Raw genomic sequence first — 22,915 nt, forward strand, 5'->3', positions numbered from 1 at the left:
AGATATGCTGTCTGTCCCGCTGCGTCACTCCAGAACCTTGCTGAGTTACTCTAACATCTTACGTCCTTCCTTGGGAAACCAGCATCTGTAGTTCTTTGTTTCCACATGATCACTAGAATACTTTCCCAATCCCAGGGCAGGCACTGAAATGCTTTCCCCAAACCTCATGGAGTTCTGACCTACGAGCTTCAAACGCACAAATATGGAGTAACGTAAACAGCTTGGCTTAGACAATAGACAATAGGTGCAGGAGGAGGCCATTCGGCCCATCGGGCCAGCACCGCCATTCAATGTGATCGTGGCTGATCATTCTCAATCAGTACCCCGTTCCTGCCTTCTCCCCATACCCCCTGACTCCGCTATCCTTAAGAGCTCTATCTAGCTCTCTCTTGATTGCATTCAGAGAATTGGCCTCCACTGCCTTCTGAGGCAGAGAATTCCACAGATTCACAACTCTCTGACTGAAAAAGTTTTTCCTCATCTCAGTTCTAAATGGCCTACCCCTTATTCTTAAACTGTGGCCCCTTGTTCTGGACTCCCCCAACATTGGGAACATGTTTCCTGCCTCTAACGTGTCCAACCCCTTAATAATCTTATACGTTTTGATAAGATCTCCTCTCATCCTTCTAAATTCCAGTGTGTACAAGCCTAGTCGCTCCAGTCTTTCAACATACGACAGTCCCGCCATTCCGGGAATTAACCTAGTAAACCTACGCTGCACGCCCTCAATAGCAAGAATATCCTTCCTCAAATGTGGAGACCAAAACTGCACACAGTACTCCAGGTGCGGCCTCACTAGGGCCCTGTACAACTGCAGAAGGACCTTGTGCAGTTCCTTGGCTTCCCCCAGACCACTGGCAGCTTCCGCTTCGGTCTGGACACGTGTGGCAAAGTCGGAGAACACTTGTGTGAGGACTCCGTCACCAGCATGCAAGAGAATGCTCGTGTTTGAGCAACGATGGTGCGTGCAGACATGCGGTCACAGGACGAGCGTGCAAATGCCAAACAGATGACACTGTAACCTTTTTTGTTGACATTTTAAGTTGACAAAATTTGCAAAAAACACCATCCTACCTAAACCAGCCAGGCCAAGTCCAGCAGAGGCCAGGATATCGAGCCCGTGGCAGGAGAGTCCGATGGGGCAGGTGATTGCCGGCGGTGGCGTCGTTGTCAAGGCAACGCCGCTATTTTGCAAACCCAGCAGACATTTTCTTGCTTCGTACATATTTACAGCATTTCTTTCCACGCTTTTCACAATCACTGACTAACAAGGGGAAAGAAGAGATCATTTTAGTTCTCACGCCCTCCTGACAAACGCCATCCTAGACCTGTAACGTCTCGTGAATAAGCGCAAAGACACCACGACCTTTATACCATTTGATGACACAAAGTGGTAGGCATGAATTTTAGTTCTTCGACGGACCAAATGAGAACGTGAACTGTATTTTGGGAAGGGGGGTTAGAGGATTCGATACAGATCACTGCTTTATAGAAACATAGAAAATAGGTGCAGGAGTAGGCCATTCGGCCCTTCGAGCCAGCACCGCCATTCACCGTGATCATGGCTGATCACCCAAAATCAGTACCCCGTACCTGCTTTCTCCCCATATCCCTTGATTCCATTAGCCCTAAGAGCTATATCTAACTCTCTTTTGAATATGTCCAGTGAATTGGCCTCCACTGCCTTCTGTGGCAGAAAAGTCCACAGATTCACAACTCTCTGGGTGAAAACAATTTTCCTCATCTCAGTCTGAAATGGCCTACCCCTTATTCTTAAACTGTGACCCCTGGTTCTGGACTCCCCCAACATCAGGAACATTTCTCCTGCATCCAGCCTCATCCTCTCTCATCCTTCGAAATCCCAGTGAATATAAGCCCGGTCGACCCATTCGTTACAGTGTACTGACCATCTGAAGAGCAAAGACTTTGGACTTGAGGATCATGCCAGGCACCACCGTGTTGGGAAGTTTGGTTTAGTTTAGAGAAGCGGGCCTTTCAGCCCACGAGTCCCACTCCGACCACCCGTTCACACAAGTTCTGTTATCCCACTTCCTCATCCACTCATTAGGGGGCAATTTACAGCGTCGAATTAACCTACGGACCCGCACGTCTTTGGGGTGCGCGAGGAAACCGGAGCACCCGGAGGAAACGCAGGCGGTGACGGGGGAGAACGTACAAACTTCCCACTGACAGCGCCCGAGGTCAGCATCGAACCCGGATCTCCGGCGCTGTGAGGCAGCGCCTCTACCAGCTGCGCCACTGTGCCGCCCCTAAACAGAGTGCGGGACATTCGAACTAAAGAATGATGAGACGTTTTATTATTTAAGATCCAGAACGCAGGACTTTTTGCATATTTCTGCGGATTAAATCTAGAAGTGGAATGGGAACATTGTGCTTGTAAGAACAATTTTGAATTGTTATCCTAGCAGGGACAGCACTGGCTGGCCTACATTTTGAGGTCAAGACCGATAGGTGGCAACGATCTGAGCGCCGTACAAGCATTTGTCAGGCTCGTGTTTCAACGCTTGGAAAATTAATTTCCCCATCAGACACCAGCGAGGGATTATGTTCCGCTGGGCGACCAGACGTGGCCTGTGGTGTTGCAGGAAGAGCTTATCTGGCAAGCTCACCGACACTTTTCCTTCAAGGCAGTTTGACAAGGAGCATACCGCGTCGAGCGCCGCCTGAAGTCACAGCTATTCAGCATTTCCTGCTCTGCAATCCTTTGGGAAGAGGTGTCAAGAAAAGAAGCACAGCTCAAGCAGGAAGACGAATGTATCCGGTTTTCGGAGCCAGGCGTTCCTAATGTTACGGGGCATCGAAACCTCACGTGTGGGATTGTTTTAATCTTTGTACGCGTCCTTGCCAACCCTGCACGCTCCTGAGCACGTCCCCCATCTCAAAATCAGCTCGGGCTCGAAGCTAGTTTTGATTAGTTTTCGTGATTTAAAGTCTGTTTTAATCTGTGTGCTGTTAGGAATTGGGAACAAAGTAGAAGAGAAGCCAGCAAATGGGACTTGAGTCTGGAAACCTCTCTGAAAATGGCTAGTGGATGTCAAACCTTGCCGTAGGGATTAGATGGCGCACAAATCACCGTGCCTTTGAGGGAATAAAAGATTTCGTTTAGTTTAGTTTAGTTTTAGAGATACAGCGGGGACTACCAGGCCCTTCGGCCCATCGAGTCCGCACCGACCAACGATCCCCGCACATTAATACACACTAGGGCCAATTATACGCTTATACCAGGCCAATTAACCTACAAACCTGCAGGTCTTTGGAATGTGGGAGGAAACCGAAGATGTCAGAGAAAACCCACGCAGGTCACGGGGAGAACCTACAAACTCCGTACAGACAGCACCCGTGGTGGGGATTGAACCCGGGTCTCTGGCGCTGCAAGCGCTGTAAGGCAGCAACTCTACCGCAGTGCTACTGTGCCGTCCTAAGATGACGGTGATAAATATTTGAAGCTGAGGAACCTGTGCAGAATGGCACGGACAAGAGAGGGTAGGTTTGGGTGATGTGGCAAACGTGATGGGCTGAATGGCCTCATTCTGTGCTGTTTATTCACAAAATGCTGCTGTAACTCAGCAGGTCAGGCAGCATCTCAGGAGAGAAGGAATGGGTGATGTTTCGGGTCGAGACCCTTCTTCATTCTGTGCTGTTAATGCTACGGGCAGCAAGTGTAGAAAAGAATACTGATTTGGCTGGTATTACATCAGAGCTGCTTGGATATAAAACACTGGATTCAATCTCCTGCGTGATTTTACACAATAAACACTGAAAATATTTGTCCCCAAATCTGTCTCCCAAAATCTTGGTTTCATTCATTAATGAAGATAAACCCTCTGCAACTCAAGATTAAATCACGGAATTTGCTCAGCTGTTATTTGCAGTCGTTATAAGTTTAAATTATTTTCACATTAAAGAAATCCAATCATACAGATTTTTCAGCCGTCGCAAGGCCACACGGGTTTGTGGGCTAGATCATCTGGGTAAAAGGGTACAGTAACCTTACAGTAATTAATTTCACCCTAAAACTGAAGATGACAGATGCACTCAGGTCAGGCAGCATCTGCGAGGGTAGAAAAATGAGTCGATGTTTCAGGTCAAGTGCCCTTCATCAGGACAGAGTCAAAATGCCATTTGGTTTTGGATTTCCAGCAGATGCATTTTTTTATCTATTTAGTTCCATCTACTAGACTAAAACCAGCAACATCCAGCATTGTGAGTAACTTAACTGGTTCTCTGTCTCGGTTAGTGTAGTATAATATAGTATAGTATAGTATAGCATAGTATAATATAGTATAGTACTTTATTTGGGACATGAACCGAGGGACGGTGAAATTCATTTTTGCATACAGTTCAGTACAAGTATCACTGTGCATAATCACCTAGATACATATCAGATAAGCATCTCAGATACTTATATTTCTTGTTAAAGCTATAAACATGGTGAACGGTAAGATCCGTCTCAATAAGACCAATATGTTTTCCTTTCTTCAAAGCCTCTGCACCCTTAGCTTATGTGTCTTTGGAAAAGCAAGAGGGATGGGGTTTATGAAAGTCCTTGCGTATAGTATGAGTTTACTGAATTGTATGATTAGTACGGGTGTGTCAGGGGTCATGGGGAGAAGGCAGGGGAATGGGGTTAGGAGGGAGAGATGGATCAGCCATGAATGAATGGTGGAGTAGACTTGATGGGCCGAATGGCCTAATTCTGCTCTTATTACTTATGAACTGAGAATAGTACTGAATCCAGGTACACGTGACAATAAAGTGCCATTGAATTGATCCATTGGGTTTCCAGAGCAATGGGACGTGGGTCATAACTAGTTGGGGCCATTCAGATGCAACGGCAAGAAACATTGCCTCATTGAAATTTGGCTGGAAATCCAACTGAATGAGGGAATCCAACTGAATCAAGGCACGACATGGTCAGCTCCTGCTCCTACATCCTTTCCACGCATTTGAACATCTGTTTTGGTCTCCCGTCTTATGCTCGCTTGTTTAAATATAATTAGACGAGAAGAGAAAAAAGATACACACAAACTCAGTGAGAAGAAGAACTCATCCGTATTGCATACCTTGCTTGGCTGTTTGGGCTTTGGCTTAATGCTAATGAAGACGTCCAGCTGCTCCATCAACTGAGTGATCCTCTGTGGTTCCACTTCAATGTCTTCCTTCATGTCAAACATCAACACAAGGGGGAGACAGCCCTGGTGCACAGTATTATCAAATGGTTAAGTGCGTCGACACCGTATCAGGAATGCAAACTGTTCCAATATCACGGAACAATAGACAATAGGTGCAGGAGTAGGCCATTCGGACCTTCGAGCCAGCACCACCATTCAATGTGATCATGGCTGATCATCCAGCTCAGTAACCTGTACCTGCCTTCTCTCCATACCCCCTGATCCCTTTAGCCACAAGGGCCACATCTAACTCCCTCTTAAATATAGCCATCTCTGGAGAGAAGGCAGCATCTCTGGAGAGAAGGAATGGGTGATGTTTTGGGTCGAGACCCTTCTTGCGACTTAAACCTGTCCTATCCATGTACCACCGCTCTTTGAATGGCTAATTTTGCATCGGATTTCAATGTAGACCAACATTAGACCCGACCAGTCTATGCTAGATCCCCAAGAAAAGATTCCCAATCTTTACAATACTCAACTAGTGATAGGACAATGAGACTGCTACTTAATAGTAACTAGGGAGCTGAAACCATAAACTCTCCAAATCACTGGGAAAAAAAGGGGGGGTTGGCTTGCAGATGGGAGTTAAAAAGTGAATAAAAGTTTCAGATAGATGTACAAGATATCAACAATGATATTCACTTAAGCGTTCTCTCGATGCTAAACTTTTAATGGGGTAAATGAGAAACATTGGTGAACTTGCGCCATTCATGGTATCAAGAATTCTTAAAGTACTTCACAGTTAATTAAATATTTTTGAAGTGTAGTCATTGCATTAAGATAGGGACCGTGCCAGCTAATGTGCACACAGCCAGCTCCCACCAAGAGCAGTGTGATAACGGCTGGATAATCTGTTTTCTTAGTGATGACGTCTGGGAGTAAATATTGACCAGGACCACTGGGATAACTCCCCTGCTCTGTTCCAAATGGTACCGCACTATCTATGTGTCAGGAGGAACTGCAGATGCTGGTTTAAACCGAAGATAGATACGCAAAAAGTTGGAGTCAGACAGCAACTCTGGAGAAAAGGAATAGGTCACAAGGTCATAAGTGATAGGAGGAGAATTAGGCCAATCGGCCCATCAAGTCTACTCCGCCATTCAACCGTGGCTGATCTATCTCTCCCTCCTAACCCCATTCTCCTGCCTTGTCCCCATAACCCCTGACACCCGTACTAATCAATAGACAATAGACAATAGACAATAGGTGCAGGAGGAGGCCATTCGGCCCTTCAAGCCAGCACCGCCATTCAATGTGATCATGGCTGATCATTCCCAATCAGTACCCCGTTCCTGCCTTTACCCCCTGACTCCGCTATCCTTAAGAGCTCTATCTAGCTCTCTCTTGAATGCATTCAGAGAATTGGCCTCCACTGCCTTCTGAGGCAGATCATTCCACAGTTTCACAACTCTCTGACAGAAAAAGTTTTTCCTCATCTCAGTTCTAAATGGCCTACCCCTTATTCTTAAAGTGTGGCCCCTTGTTCTGGACTCCCCCAACATTGGGAACATGTTTCCTGCCTCTAACGTGTCCAACCCCTTAATAATCTTATAAGTTTCGATAAGATCTCCTCTCATCCTCCTAAATTCCAGTGTATACAATCCTACTCGCTCCAGTCTTTCAACATATGACAGTCCCGCCATTCCGGGAATTAACCTAGTAAACCTATGCCCTCAATAGCAAGAATATCCTTCCTCAAATTTGGAGACCAAAACTGCACACAGTATTCCAGGTGCGGTCTCACGAGGGCCCCGTACAACTGCAGAAGGACCTCTTTGCTCCTATACTCAACTCCTCCTGTTATGAAGGCCAACATTCCATTGGCTTTCTTCACTGCCTGCTGTACCTGCATGCTTCCTTTCAATGACAGTCATAAATGATAGGAGAAGAATTAGGCCATTCGGCCCATCAAGTCTACTCCGCCATTCAACCGTGGCTGATCTATCTCTCCCTCCTAACCCCATTCTCCTGCTTTGTCTCCATAACCCCTGACACCCCCGTACTAATGAAGAATCTATCTACCTGGTCCGCAGGCACCTTCTGCCGTGCGGGAACTCGGTTCAGAGCGATATGTGGGAAGGAACTGCAGATGCTGGTTTGTACCAAAGATAGACACAAAGTGCTGGAGTAACTCAGCGGGCCAGGCAGCATCTCTGGAGAAAAAGGATGGGTGACGTTTCTGGTCGGAACCCTTCTTCAGACCCAGTCTGAGGACGGACACGTTTGACTATCTTCCAGATGGTCTGACTGCAATCCTAAGTCTGCATTCTCATCTATCCACAGTGTCTATTTTCGGTTCAGGGCGACATCGACGCACCTTGCCTTGCCGAGGAGGCTGGACAGTTGAATTAAACACCCTGACTTAATTACGCATTGCCCTTGGTTGGCCTGTTTTTATTTAAACGTATTACTGAGTGACTGCATTCCTGATTCGCGAACCGTTAAGGTTACGAACAATAGGAACGGATCCCTGTCAGAACCTGTGTAGACAAGAGAGCAAATTAGGAGGGGGACTGGGTGCTTGAATCCTTACTCTGCAATTTAATAAGATCACAGATGATCTGACTGCAATCCTAAGTCTGCATTCTCATCTATCCACAGTAACCATCCACCCCTTCCCCAATCAGCAACCTGTATACCTTTGCCTTAAAACTATTCAAAAGACTGCTTCACCGCCCTTTGAGGGAGGGGGTTTCAAATATTCACAACTTTGAGGGAAACGGTTTTGCCTTCTAAGTCTTAAATGAGCAAGCTTGTTTTCCACACAGTTATCTTTAGTGACAGATTCTCTTGCAAAACAAAATGTATAAGGGGAGGGGGGGGGGGGTCAATGATCTGAGGAAGGGAGGAACTGAAGATAAAGAGTATTAGTTAAGAAGAACGCGCTCGGCAAATTACTGGGGCTAAAGACTGTAAATCTCCAGAGTCTGACAATCAACATTCTAAAAGAAGTGGTGCTGGAAATAGAGGACGCATTGCAAAATTCTTTAGATGCTAGAGTGGTCGCCACAGATTGGAGAGGGGCAAATGAGACCCCACAGACATCAGTCACGGACAAGAAAACTAACACTAGGTTAATTCCCGGAATGGCGGGACTGTCGTATGTTGAAAGACTGGAGCGACTAGGCTTGTATACACTGGAATTTAGAAGGATGAGAGGGGATCTTATCGAAACGTATAAGATTATTAAGGGGTTGGATTATTAAGGTTGTTGGGGGAGTCCAGAACAAAGGGGCCACAGTTTAAGAATAAGGGGTAGGCCATTTAGAACTAAGATGAGGAAAAACTTTTTCAGTCAGAGAGTTGTGAATCTGTGGAATTCTCTGCCTCAGAAGGCAGTGGAGGCCAATTCTCTGAATGCATTCAAGAGAGAGCCAGATAGAGCTCTTAGGGATAGCGGAGTCAGGGGGTATGGGGAGAAGGCAGGAATAGGGTACTGATTGAGAATGATCAGCCATGATCACATTGAATGGCGGTGCTGGCTCGAAGGGCCGAATGGCCTCCTCCTGCACCTATTGTCTATTGTCTATTGTCTACTAACAACTGAACCCCATTCAGTGAGGACATACAGCTTCCTTCGTAGGGTGTATGGGCCACTGCATTTAATGCTAACAACGCTGGAAACATTAAGAAGAAGTAATTGAAGTATAAGCACGTGAATTTACATTCCGATTGATCATGAACAAAGAAGGACCCGACGTGGGGGGGGACGACGACGACCGCCGAGAGCGGGAACAAAGGAAGACCTGGCATGGGGGGGGACTGCCGAATACTAAGGGGCGGCCACAAATGGAATGTGTTAAAAATGGTTTGTGTTAATATGGAAATACTTGGTAACTTTGTCGCCGCCCTTTATGTGGCTCCACTTTGCATACCTTGGATATGCAAAACAAAGAATATCACTGCGACTTGTCACGTGTGACAAGAAAGTATCATTCATTCATTCAAAAAATGGCTGGTTGTGTTGAAGAATTTGGTTCAAAGCGGAGGGAGCTACTGTATCTGGACATGTGTGGCATCGTTAGAATTCACTTCATCACTTGGCGTGTAACTTGGGAATTGGATCAAACGCCTCACTGTACAACCTGCCCAACTTATAATCCGCCCGATTTCACTGGAAAGAATATTGCGTGGGCTAGGAACATAGGATGATGACTTTGGTTCCTTTACTGTAAGCTTGTTCGGTAATTCAGTCTAGATCTTGGCTGATGTCTCTCAACTCTATTCATGGGGTCTTGGTTTTTTTTTTACAATCCACATAACTTTGCCTCCCATAAACTAATCAAGCACAATTCTGAAATGTTTTTTTTGGGCCAGAGATTTCTAGATTTCCACCTCTGGTTCCAATTCTAAGGCCGTGCCTCTTGTTTTCTGCGTTCCATTTCTCAATCCACACCATAAACCCCTCGCATGATCACAAGTACTGTAATTCCTTCAAGCTCTTTTCTTCTACACTCAAGCGAATACATCGCTTGGCTCGGGACACATGCTCATAACTTAACCCATTCAGTTTTGGAATGGTTCTGTCGACTATCCAGCACTGAACTTAATTACTCTGAAAACAGATGAGAGTGCTTCATAAGACAGCAGCACAATGTCCAGACCAACAGCACAAGATGCATTCAAGAGAGAATTAGAGATAGGGCTAACAGAATCAAGGGATATGGGGAAAAAGCAGGAACTGGGTACTGATTCTGGATGATCAGCCATAATCATATTGAATGGCAGTGCTGGCTCGAACGGCCGGATGGCCTATTCCTGCACTGACTTTCTATGTTTATATGCACTCATCTAAATTCTCATCTCAAGCAGAGATGATTTATGAGGATGTTGCTAGGACTTGAGGGCCTGAGCTATTGGGTGAGGTTGGGCAGGCTAGGACTTTATTCCTTGAAGTGCAGGAAGACAAAGGGTGATCTTACAGAGGTTTATAATATAACGAGGGGAATAGATAGCGTTGGTGACACAGAGTATTTTACCTACATTTGGGGAATCAAGAACCAGAGGACATAGTTTAAGGTGAGAGGGGAATGATTTAATAGGAACCTGAAGGGCAACCTTTTCACACAGAGGATGGTGGGTGTATGAAATGAGCTGCCGGAGGAGGTAGCTGATCCAGGTTCTATAACAACATCTAAAAGACAATTGACTGGTACATGGATAGGAAAGGCTGAGAGGATTTTAGTCCAAACATGGGCAGGTGGGATTAGTGGAGATGGGGCATCTTGGTCAACATGGGCAAGTTGGACCGAAAGGTCTGTCTCCATGCTGTACAAATCTAAAACTAAATGGTTTTATATGCATGACCATGCACATTCAGTGATAATGCAAGTGGAAAATCCTCCAGCATTGAGCAGAGAACAGGAACTTTGAACAGCACAGGAATAGGCCCTTCGACCACAATGTCTGTATGGGACATGATGCCAAGTTAGACTATGTGATCAATGTCCCTCCGTACCCTATATATCTACAAGCCTATCTTAAATGCCACTAATATATCTGCCTCCACCACCACCCCTGGCAGTGCGTTCTAGGCATCCATCACTTTCAGGTATAAAAAAGCTTGTCCCGCACATCTCCTTTTAACTTTATCCCTCTCAAGGCTATACCCTCTAGTGTTTGACATTTTGCACCCCGGGATAAAGGTTCTGACTGTCCACCCTGTCTATGAGGCTCATCATTTTACATTGCTCTACCATGTCTCCAGCTTGGTGGGTGGAATGGCCTGGTTCTGTGTTGTACGACTTCCAAGAGCTTTAACCATGTGGGTACCACTTGCGCATTCCTGTCCAAGTCACGCACCACAGTGGGTTGGATATACGTTGAATATGGCTGTAATTTACTTCAAGCCCGCACGGTCGGGTGGAAATTAAAGTCTCAACTGCATTGATAGACAATAGACAATAGGTGCAGGAGGCCATTCGGCCCTTCGAGCCAGCACCGCCATTCAATGTGATCATGGCTGATCATTCTCAATCAGTACCCCGTTCCTGCCTTCTCCCCATACCCGCTGACTCCGCTATCCTTAAGAGCTCTATCTAGCTCTCTCTTGAATGCATTCAGAGAATTGGCCTCCACAGCCTTCTGAGGCAGAGAATTCCACAGATTCACAACTCTCTGACTGAAAAAGTTTTTCCTCATCTCAGTTCTAAATGGCCTACCCCTTATTCTTAAACTGTGGCCCCTTGTTCTGGACTCCCCCAACATTGGGAACATGTTTCCTGCCTCTAACGTGTCCAACCCCTTAATAATCTTAGGATGCAGCTATTCTCCAGTGAGAGAGAGCATTCACCATTTGATTGTAATATGGTGGGGTTCTGCCAGCTCGCTTGGGTTTAGTTTCGTTTAGTTTAGAGATGCCGCGCGGAAACAGGCCATTCGGCCCACCGAGTCCGCGCCGACCAGTGATCCCCGCGCATTAACACGACCCTACACGCACTAGGGACAGTTTTACATTTACACCAAGCCAATTAACCTACTAACCCGTACGTCTTTGCAGTGTGGGGGGAAACAGGAGCACCCGGAGAAAACCCACGCGGTCACGGGGGTAACGTACCAACTCCGTACAGACAAGCACCCGTAGTCAGGATTGAACCCGTTGGCGTTGTAAGGCAGCAACTCTACCGCTGCACCACCGTGACGCACCTATGTTCCTATTACAAAATATTATACTTTGAAAATCCGTCACTCTACTAAAAACAAAGAGCGGGTGGCACGAAAGGAGCTGCATTTATGGCCTACTTCAGGTTGCTAGGGCCACTCTGTGCATGGCTGGGATATTGTTGTGGCCAATATAAACTCACCATGAAGTCAGATATCAGCCAGACTAGATAGGGAAGCCAGGTTTCCATCCCCTGAAGCACATTAGTCACTCAGATCTGTTTTTAACAGCAGTCCAGCAGGTTTTATGGCATTTCTTTCCGGTGCCACCTAGAGCGGCCAGATTTAATTCATTCAGTTTGAAATTTGTCATGCTGGGAATTGAACTCATGACCATTGGGAAGCGAACCATAAAAGGGTAATAATATCTGGGGTGCAATTCTAGTAACTTCACCACTATGCCACCCTACACGAGCCAACAATATAAAAATATCTCATATACAGATACAAAATGCTGGAGTAACTCAGAGGGTCAGGCAGCATCTCTGGAGAAAAGGAATAGGGTGGAGACCCTTCTTCAGACTGAGAGTCAGGGGAAAGGGAAGTGAGAGATACAGACGGTGATGTAGGGAGATATCGAACAAATTAATGAAAGATATAAAGTCAGAGACTCCTCCTCACTCACCACATTCAAAACATCACTGAAGTCTCACCTGTTCAGCACTGCCTTCAACCACTGACCGTCACCTCACCTTCTGTCTCCTTTCTCTGTTCGTTTACTTATTTATCTATTTATTTTCTTCTCTATGTTCTAGTAATCCCTGTAAAGCGTCTTTGCGTGTTTGAAAAGCGCTATATAAATGTAATGCATTATTATTATTATTATTATTATATGTGAAAAAGTAACAGTGATAAAGGAGACAGGCCATTGTTTGTTGTGGTCTAGGTGAAAAAGAGTTTTCAGACAATGAGACTCAACAAGACGACTTTGAAGCTGGTACAATGACTTGGGTGGGGGAGGGGCATAGAGAGGGTTACTTGAAGTTAGACAGATCAATATTCATACCTGGGTTGTAAGCTGCCTAAGCATAAAAATATCTATGTTTTTAATGTTTGAGAGACCCACTCAAAAAGAGTTCTGATGTTTCTTGCCATGACCACACAACTAAGCCATAAATAAATTATTGCTCTGTCGAATTAACAAGCAATTTCTAAACAAATAATAAAACTTCCCAGTAAAAGTAACTGCCAATGATTCTTCCAATGGCCCATGTATCGAAGTGAATGCATACCATGAGGTATTGTCTGGCTAGGCAGACGGACTCGATGGTGCCCTGCAGGTAGACTGTGGACTTCTTCTGGGGATTGCTGGGATCTGGAAAGTGGATCTGGGCTCCAGCTCTCTGCATTATATGCTTAATGTTGTTCCCATTGCGGCCCATCATGAAGAGATGGTGTTGGGGCGCAATGTCCAGTTGTGTGCTGACGGGTATGGCGCTCCCCAGACTTCCAGCTAGGTGCTCCAGCAACATGGCCGTCCCTTCCTGAAACAAAACCACACAGTTTACATTAGGCGCAGTTTACTGCATTCTGACAAAAGCTTGCAGGCTGGTCTGATGTCTCCAGTGGTACTGAAGAACCCACTTGCCTACGAGCGGTGCACCAACAGGTAGAGTTGCTGCCTTACAGCGCCAAAGACCCGGGTCGATCCTGACTATGGGCGGCACAGTGGCGCAGGGGTAGAGTTGCTCCCTTACAGCGAATGCAGTGCCGGAGACACGGGTTCGATCCCGACCACAGCGCAGTCTGTATGGAGTTTGTACGTTCTCCCCGTGACCTGCTTGGGTTTTCTCCGAGATCTTCGGTTTCCTCCCACACTCCAAAGACGTACAGGTTTGTAGGTTAATTGGCTGGGCAAATGTAAAAATTGTCCCTAGTGGGTGTAGGATAGTGTTAGTGTGCGGGGATCGCTGGGCTGCACGGACCCAGTGGGCCGAAAGGGCCTGTTTCCGCGCTGTATCTCTAATCTAATCTAATCTTGTCTGTACGGAGTTTATACGTTCTCCCCGTGACCTGCTTGGGTTTTCTCCAAGATCTCCGGTTTCCTCCCACACTCCAAAGACGCACAGGTAGGCAGGTTCATTGGCTTGGTATAAATGTAAATTGTCCCTAGTGTGTGTAGGATAGTGTTAGTGTGCGGGGATCGCTGGTCGGCGCGGACCCGGTGGGCCGAGTCCTTCCTACAGTAATACTAATCCTACGCAATTGTGAGTATCACATGTCTGAGCACTCTGTGAGTAAGGAAGCTCCCTCTGTCGATGGTTATCCTATATCTGCTGCCCCCGATTCTGTTTTCATGCACATTTGAAAGTATCTTCTCCACATCTGGTTTGGCTGAGAGATCCAGCGTGGAAACAGGGCCCTTCAGCCCACCTGTCCAAACAAGGGGCCACAGTTTAAGAATAAGGGGTAGGCCATTTAGAACTGAGATGAGGACAAACTTTTTCAGTCAGAGAGTTGTGAATCTGTGGAATTCTCTGCCTCAGAAGGCAGTGGAGGCCAATTCTCTGAATGCATTCAAGAGAGAGCTAGAGAGAGCTCTTAAGGATAGCGGTGTCAGGGGGTATGGGGAGAAGGCAGGAACGGGGTACTGATTGAGAATGATCAGCCATGATCACATTGAATGGCGGTGCTGGCTCGAAGGGCTGAATGGCCTCCTCCTGCACCTGTTGTCTATTGTCTATTGTCCTCGGTGACCATTGATTACCCATTCATACTAATTCTATGTTATCCCACATTCCCATCCACTTGTTACACACTTGGGGCGATTTTCTCATGCAAATCCAAAGGTCTTTGGGGTGTAGGAGGAAACCAGAGCATCCGCAAGAAAGTGCAAACGCCACATAGACAACACCCCAGGTCAGGATTGAACCAGGGACTCTGGCGCTGTGAGGTAGCAACACTACCAGCTGTGTCACTGTGCTACCCATACACTTTCAAATCTCTTCATCCATGTTATTGACCTTTATTAGGTTGCCTCTCAGAAAATTCTTCTCTCAAGAAAGGATTCCCAACCTTTCTCTCTTAATATCATGATGCATAGCCTCGATATGTGTAACTTCTTAATTTAGTTACAAAACTGCTAAATGCATTTTTGGACCTTGTGGTCTGTACAATATGCTCTGCACTTGAAGATTGATTCTCTCAATGTAGGGGTGATGCTCGAGGAGAATCTTTGCCAAAGATCATTGCAAAATACAATCTGTCTCTCCCTCCAGAAACCAGAAATGAATCTGATTTTTGTTTAGTGGGTAAACTTGCATAAGGAGCTGGCAGTTGAATCTTGTATTCAGCATTGTTGCCAATAATGTGTCCTCCTGACCTATTCGACACTTAAAGCAGAGTTTTCTGTAAATTCGCTTGTACTATTTCACCTCATTTAAACTTGGAGACTAAAAGTAAGCACTGTACCCTGTGCATGATATTTTCTGTTCAACAAGGTGGCGCAGCGGAAGATTTACTGCCTTACAGCGCTTACAACCTGAGACCGAGGTTTGATCCCGACTACAGGTGCTGTCTGTATAGAGTTTGTACGTTCTCCCTGTGACTGCATGGGTTTTCTCCAAGATCTTCGGTTTCCTCCCACACTCCATAGATGTATCTGATGGTATAAATGTAAATTGTCCCTAGTGTGTGTAGGATAGTGTTAATGTGCGGGGGTCGCTGGTTGATGCGGACTCGGTGGGCCAAAGGGCCTGTATCTCTAAAACCAAAACTAAAAAAACTAAAACTTTACATTAACTTCAGTGCGCAGAGTGGGGGCCCCAGTGGCTCTCAGTACGTTTTTGACAACATTTCATTCATCTCAGTTCCAGTTTTAGTTCAGGATTTTTCTCGAGGCAGTGAAGGACGTTCGGGAAAGGTTCAATGGAAGCTGAGATGGTCCTCCAAAGGGCACAAAGGTCAAGAGGAGATTTAATGCTGCAGCTCAACAAAATAAATGGGGATTAACTGTTTATAATAGAAGGGGAAGAAGGCAAAGGGAACAAAGAATTAAAATAATATACAGAAGAACATGAGGAGAAGAATTTCTTTTCATGTTTTTACACAGCGATTTCTTAGGGTCCAAAATCAACTGCCTGAAAACGTGATGGAAGCAGTTTCAATAGTAATTTTCATGAGAATTCAATAAATACTAGAAAAAACAACATATGCCGGGCTGACAGAGTAACCGGATAGCTCTTTCAAAGTCCTTGCTCAAATATCACCTTACTTGTTGAAATATTCCACGTCGATGGAACTGATGTGCTCGAATGCTGGGAACTGCATTCTGTTGCAGTCTTAATGTTCCCCTTTGCTATTTAGTTTAGTTTAGTTTGGAGATACAGCACGGAAACAGGCCCTTCGGCCCACCGAGTCCGCGCCGACCAGTGACCCCTGCATATTAACTCTGTGCACTACCTACACACACTATGACTTTTACATTCACACCAAGCCAATTAACCTTAGGTATTTGGAGTGTGGGAGGAAAATGAGGATCTCGGAGAAAACCCACGTGGTCGGGGAGAAGGTACAAACTCCGTACAGACAGTTGGGATCGAACCCGGGTCTCTGGCACTGTAAGTGCTGTAAGGCAGTGACTCTACTGCTGTGCCACCTATTGCTCTACCTATTGTACTTTTGTTCGACTTGATTGTATTTTTGCATGGTATATCTTATCTGTTTGTTTCGCACGTAAAACAAAGCTTTGCACAGCACTTTGTTTATTTTAGTTTCGTTTATTGTCACATGTACAGAGGTACAGTGAAAAGCTTTTGTTGTGTGCGAATCAGAAGGCGGAAAGACAATACATGATTACAATCGAGCCATCCACGTGTACAGAAAAATGATGAATGGAATAACATGAATAACGTTTGGTGCATGGTAAAATCCAGCAAAGTCTGATTACAGATAGTCCGATGGCCTCCAGTGAGGTACTTGGTAGCTCAGGACCGCTCTCTGGTTGTGGTAGGATGGTTCAGTTGCCTGATAACAGCTGGGAAGAAACTGTCCCTGAATCTGGTGCTTTTTCAAATTTCTGTACCTCTTGCCTGATGGGGGAGGGGAGAAGAGGGAATGGCCGGGGTGCAACTCGTCCTTGATTATGCTGCTGGCCTTGCCGTGGCAGCGTGAGGTATAAATGGAGTCAATGGAAGGGAGGTTGGTTTGTGTGATGGTCTGGTAGACAATAGACAATAGGTGCAGGAGTAGGCCATTCGGCCCTTCGAGCCAGCACCACCATTCAATGTGATCATGGCTGATCATTCTCAATCAGTACCCCGTTCCTGCCTTCTCCCCGTACCCCCTGACTCCGCTATCCTTAAGAGCTCTATCTAGCTCTCTCTTGAATGCATTCAGAGACTTGGCCTCCACTGCCTTCTGCGGCAGAGAATTCCACAGATTCACAACTCTCTGACTGAAAAAGTTTTTCCTCATCTCCGTTCTAATTGGCCTACCCCTTATTCTTAAACTGTGGCCCCTGGTTCTGGACTCCCCCAACATTGGGAACATGTTTCCTGCCTCTAATGTGTCCAACCCCTTAATAATAATCTTATATGTTTCGATAAGGTCCCCTCTCATCCTTCGAAATTCCGATTGTTCACAATTCACTGGTGATGGGGGCGTGATGTTCACAACTCTACGCAATCTCTTGTGGTCTTGGATGGAGCTGTTCCAGAACCATGCTCTGATGCATGCCGATAAAATGCATTCTGACATACGGCACATCTGTCGATAATAAATCTAAAAGCACCTAAACAGCACTTGCAGTTCCATGTTTCTAAACGAATTCTATCCATTTTAAACTAGTCTAGAGAGACATGCTGGACGTTTTTTTAACTGTTTACCATGCACCGTACTGTAGGCAAAACAAGCATCTCCCGAGCACAGGGACCATTCTCACCTTGACTGCTGCGGCATTGTTCTGAGACCCTCGGACAATGACTGTGGCGCCGTACATACGAGATCGTTGTTTGAACGATATGGAAATGTTGTACGTCTGGGATAGATGCTGGATCGTGGGTGAGTTGGGGTCAGGAATTGGCTGCAGAATGCCAGCAATCGGCAAATCAAACATCATCACCAGAGGAAGCAGCTCCTAGGTGGCAAAGCATTGCAGGATAGCCGTTACTACTACAATACAATACAGTACAGTACAATATATCTATTGTCATTGTACAGGGGTACATCGAGATTGGGAATGCACCTCCCATACGATGCAATCATTTAATTAGCTAGTCAGTATTAATTTATACAACCCAATGAAACAAATTGGAACAGTTTTAAAACAGGATAAAGTGCAAGTAGGTCTGTGCCGGTTCGCTATGCGATGTGACCATCCGGCTCAGCAGGACCGGTTCATAGCAGCTATGGCCCTGGGGACGAAGCTGTTCCTGAGTCTGGAGGTGCGGGCGTAGAAGGCCTTGTATCGTCTGCCCGGTGGTAGAAGTTCAAACAGACTGTTGCAGGGGTGTGAAGAGTCTTTGTGGATGCACTTCTGCACTGTGCATTTGCAAAAAGTTTGCCGTTGTAACGAACAAGAAGGAATAAACATTTTTTGCCAGAAAAATAAAGTCTATTCACTGCACAATTTAAATATCATGCATGCATACATACGCAAGGTGTGATTTCTTTTGAAGAAAGGAAGTTTAAACAATTAAATAACTTGCTGCAGGCTCCGAGAGATTTTTTATTAAACTTTAATTCTGAATTCATCTCTGCCCATAATTTAATACAGTAATTTCATATCGTGCACCTTCAGGAGATATTTGCTTTTGTATTCAGCCGTGCATTGTGTGAAAAGGGGTAGTGTTGTATCATCTTTTACAAGCAGCTTGCAACAACTTTTATATTGTTTCTTGAATCCACAATCATCAAATTAAATAGCACAAGACCCATTCAGCCAAATGTGCTCTGCCAGCTCTTTGAGTGATCTACTAAATTAGTCCACCTACCCCATTCTTCCCCCCCCCTCCTCAACTCTCCCCCCACCCCCAAAAAAAAAATGGTGGGTGTTATCTCTGAGGAGGGGAAACTTTTATATTGTCTTAGGACCAGGCCACAGTACCTTCTCATTCCACAGAGTCACAGCACGGAAACAGGCCCTTTGGTCCAACTCATCCACACCGACTAAATTGCCCAACCAAGCTAGTCCCATTTGCCTGCGTTTTAGATTCGTTTAGTTTAGTTTACCATACCATACCATACACATACAGCCGGAAACAGGCCTTTTTGGCCCACCAAGTCCGTGCCGCCCAGTGATCCCCGTACATTAACACTATCCTACACACACTAGGGACAATTTTTACATTTACCCAGCCAATTAACCTACATACCTGTACGTCTTTGGAGATACAGCGCGGAAACGGGGAAAAGCTTGTGGCTACTCACCTTACTTATGCCCCTCATGATCTTACCAATCTCTGTAAGTTCACCCCTCAGCCCTCTACATTCCAGGCACGGAATACCACATCTGCCCAACCTCTCCTCGTGACTCTACCTGTGACACTTTTGTAAATTTTCTTTGCGTCCTTTCCAGTTCAATGTCATTCACCCTGCAGCCGAGCTGTACGCATCGCTCCAAAAGAAGACACAAAGCGCCGGGGTAACTCGGCAGATCAGGCAGCGTCTCTGGAGAACATGGATAGGTGACGTTTCGGGTCGGGACACTTCATCAGACTGTGTGCCCGAAGAACTATCCCACCCCGAAATATCACCTACCCATGTTCTCCAGAGGAAAAAAGTCATCCCCCTCTGATTCCCATTAAATATTCCTCCCCTGGCTTAAACCTATGTCCTCTGGTCTCAATTCCGCTACTCTGGGCAAGAGACTCTGTGCGTCTAACCGGTCTATCCCTCTCATGATTTTGTACGCCTCTATAAGCTCACCCCTCGTCCTCCTGCGCTCCAAGGAGTAGAGCCCTGGCCTGCTCAACCTCTCCCGACAGCTCAGGCCCTCGAGCCCTGGCAACATCCTGGTAAATCTTCTCTCAACCCTTTGTGCTGTGAAACTGACCTAATGCCACCTCTGCTTTCCAGCTCTAGATCCCGGGAGCTCTTAAAAAAAAAAGGCAAAAGATGCAAGTGGCGTCAATGTCCGAAGTGACAAAAATCCCATCCATGGTCGCAAGCATCCAATTCATAGAACCATAGAAACATAGAAAATAGGTGCAGGAGTAGGACATTCGGCCCTTCGAGCCTGCACCGCCAGTCAATATGATCATGGCTGATCATACTAAATCAGTACCCCGTTCCTGCTTTTTCCCCGTATTCCTTGATTCCTTTAGCCCTAAGAGCCAAATCTATCTCTCTTGAAAACATCCAATAAATTGACCTCCACTGCCTTCTGTAGCAGAGAATTCCACAGATTCACAACTCTCTGGGTGAAAAAGTTTTTCCTCATCTCAGTCCTAAATGGCCTTCCCCTTATTCTTAAACTGTGGCCCCTGGTTCTGGACTCCCCCAACATGGGGAACGTTTTTCCTGCATCTATCCTGTCCAATTTTTAAAGAATTTTATATGTTTCTATAAGATCCCCTCTCACCCTTCTAAATTCTAGTGCCCAATCGACTCATTATTTCATCATATGTCAGTCCCGCCATCCCGGGAATTAACCTCATTTAATTCACAGCGAAAAACAATACAATATATCTTTATTGTCATTGTACAGGGGTACAACGAGATTGGGATTCTGAGGATCCTTGTGAAATTGCATTCAGACCTTGACCACAACTATTCCGAAATCTTCCAGCTACAATTCAGAAACAGTTATTTTAGTCCATAGGATCCTCTATCAGAAGCCTTCACCAGAAAGAATTGCAAATTTAGTAGGGAACAGTCTGGCCCTCCCAAAGACCTGGGTTCAATCGCATGTTCTCCAAACCTTATTCAAGCTAAATGAGCAAAAAAGTTCAGCTTACACAGAATTTGGACGTTCGTCATTTAACGCTCAAATTTCAATACATTTCTGTTTGGTTTGGTCTGGTGGTGTAAATGGCCGTGCACATCTGTGGCTTGGAACTGTGATTAGGGATGTGTGAGGTTGTGCCAACAACAGCACATTATCTGTTGCACACATATCTCATTGCGTCGGCACAGAAGGGGGGTGGGGGGGGGGGGGGAGGGGTGGGGGGTCCTTCAGTAGCACTGGATTTTCACATCACCTCAACCGTCCAACGACAGTCAGAATCAGCTCCAAGACTTACCCTTATCCGACTTCTTGCTGCCTCCACACCCGACGGCTGTCCTGCGATGGAGACCTGTGATCAAAGGAGAACCATCACTTTCAATTTGGAAATGTGGCCTGAAGAGGCGGAGTCATCGAGTCGTCGACTGATACAGTGCGGAAACAGGCCCTTCGGCCCAACTTGCCCACGCCGGCCCACATGTCCCAGCGACACTAGCCCCACCTGCCGGCGTTTGGTCATCTTGGTGAGTATGGGCAAGTTGGACCAAAGGGTCTGTTTCCATGCTGTACAACTCTTTCTCAAAATGGTTTTCTAAGCATGACCACGACCATTCAGTTACAGTGCAAAGAGAAAGTCCTCCAGCATTTAACATAGAACAGCGCAGCACAGGAACAAGCCCTCCGACCACCATGTCTGTGTCGAACATGTTGCTAAGTTAAACTAAAACTTTGTCCCTCAATAGACAATAGACAATAGGTGCAGGAGGAGGCCATTCAGCCCTTTGAGCCAGCACCGCCATTCAATGTGATCATGGCTGATCATTCTCAATCAGTACCCCGTTCCTGCCTTCTCCCCATACCCCCTGACTCCGCTATCCTTAAGAGCTCTATCCAGCTCTCTCTTGAATGCATTCAGAGAATTGGCCTCCACTGCCTTCTGAGGCAGAGAATTCCACAGATTTCCAACTCTCTGACTGAAAAGGTTTTTCCTCATCTCCGTTCTAAATGGCCTAACCCTTATTCTTAAGCTGTGCCCCTGGTTCTGGACTCCCCCAACATTGGGAACATGTTTCCTGCCTCTAACGTGTCCAACCACTTAATCATCTTATATGTTTCGATAAGATCCCCTCTCATCCTCCATATGCTGCATATTTGTAAGCCTATCTAAAAGCCTCTAAAATGCCACTATCATTTCTGCCTCCACCACCACCACTGGCAGCACGTTCCAGGCAACCATCACGCCCGGTTGAAGTAAACGTGCCCCGCACATCTCCTTTAAACTTTGTCCCTCTCAAAGCAATCCCTCTCGTCTTTGACGTCAGAGAGTTGTGAATCTGTGGAATTCTCTGACTCAGAAGGCAGTGGAGGCCAATTCTCTGAATGCATTCAAGAGAGAGCTGGATAGAGCTCTTAAGGATAGCGGAGTCAGGGGGTATGGGGAGAAGGCAGGAACAGGGTACTGATTGAGAATGATCAGGCATGATCACATTGAATGGCGGAGCTGGCTCGAAGGGCGAATGACCTCCTCCTGCACCTATTGTCTATTGTCTATTGACATTTTCACCCTGGGAAAAAGGCTCTGACCGTCTACCCCATCTAAGATGCTCATTATTTTACATTGCTCTACCATGTCTCCAACTTGGTGGGCGGAATGGCCTGCTTCAGTGTTGTATGACTTTATGCCTGCGTTTAGTCCATATCCCTCCAAACCTGCCCTGTCAATGTACCTGTCTAACTGCTTCTTGAATGTTGGGATAATCCCAGCCTCGACTACCTCCTCTGGCAGCACGTTCCGTACACCCACCACCCTTTGTGTGAAAAAGTTACCCCCTCAGATTCCCATTAAATCCATTCTTCCCCTTCACTTCGAACCAAAGTCCTCCGGTGCTCGATTCACCTACTCTTTCTGTGGGAAAACCCTCAGCTAATTTCCTGACTCTTTAGCCGATCCACTGCACTGTCCCGGGGATCCTTCTACAAAACAAAACGACACCTTCCTGACAAACCCCCAAATATCTTTAGAAACGCGTTAATAACACGCTGATATTGCAGAGACGAGGGGAGATCAGAAATCTAATCAGCTCCCACACAGCCTTCAACTTCTGCATGGAGTTCCCAAACTCTTCATGGAGTTTCTCACTGTTTTTTTTCTTGTTTAGTTAGGGCAGCAAAGGTTACG

At 46.1% G+C, this 22,915-nt stretch overlaps 1 protein-coding gene across 1 annotated transcript in view; it reads right to left on the minus strand.

Moving 5' to 3' along the window:
- Positions 1 to 979: 979 nt before the first annotated feature.
- Positions 980 to 22,915, minus strand: part of LOC144600809 (protein bicaudal C homolog 1-like) — a 141,868-nt gene continuing 119,932 nt past the window's right edge. The window contains exons 5-9 of the mRNA XM_078412701.1: positions 21,035 to 21,088; positions 17,734 to 17,928; positions 13,085 to 13,336; positions 5,085 to 5,216; positions 980 to 1,264 (exon numbers count right to left, since the gene is read on the minus strand). Of these exons, the coding sequence (XP_078268827.1) occupies positions 980 to 1,264; positions 5,085 to 5,216; positions 13,085 to 13,336; positions 17,734 to 17,928; positions 21,035 to 21,088 (918 nt within the window). The remainder of the gene's footprint in view (positions 1,265 to 5,084; positions 5,217 to 13,084; positions 13,337 to 17,733; positions 17,929 to 21,034; positions 21,089 to 22,915) is intronic.

This window comes from Rhinoraja longicauda, chromosome 16, assembly GCF_053455715.1.
Source record: "Rhinoraja longicauda isolate Sanriku21f chromosome 16, sRhiLon1.1, whole genome shotgun sequence".
Lineage (NCBI taxonomy): Eukaryota > Metazoa > Chordata > Chondrichthyes > Rajiformes > Arhynchobatidae > Rhinoraja > Rhinoraja longicauda.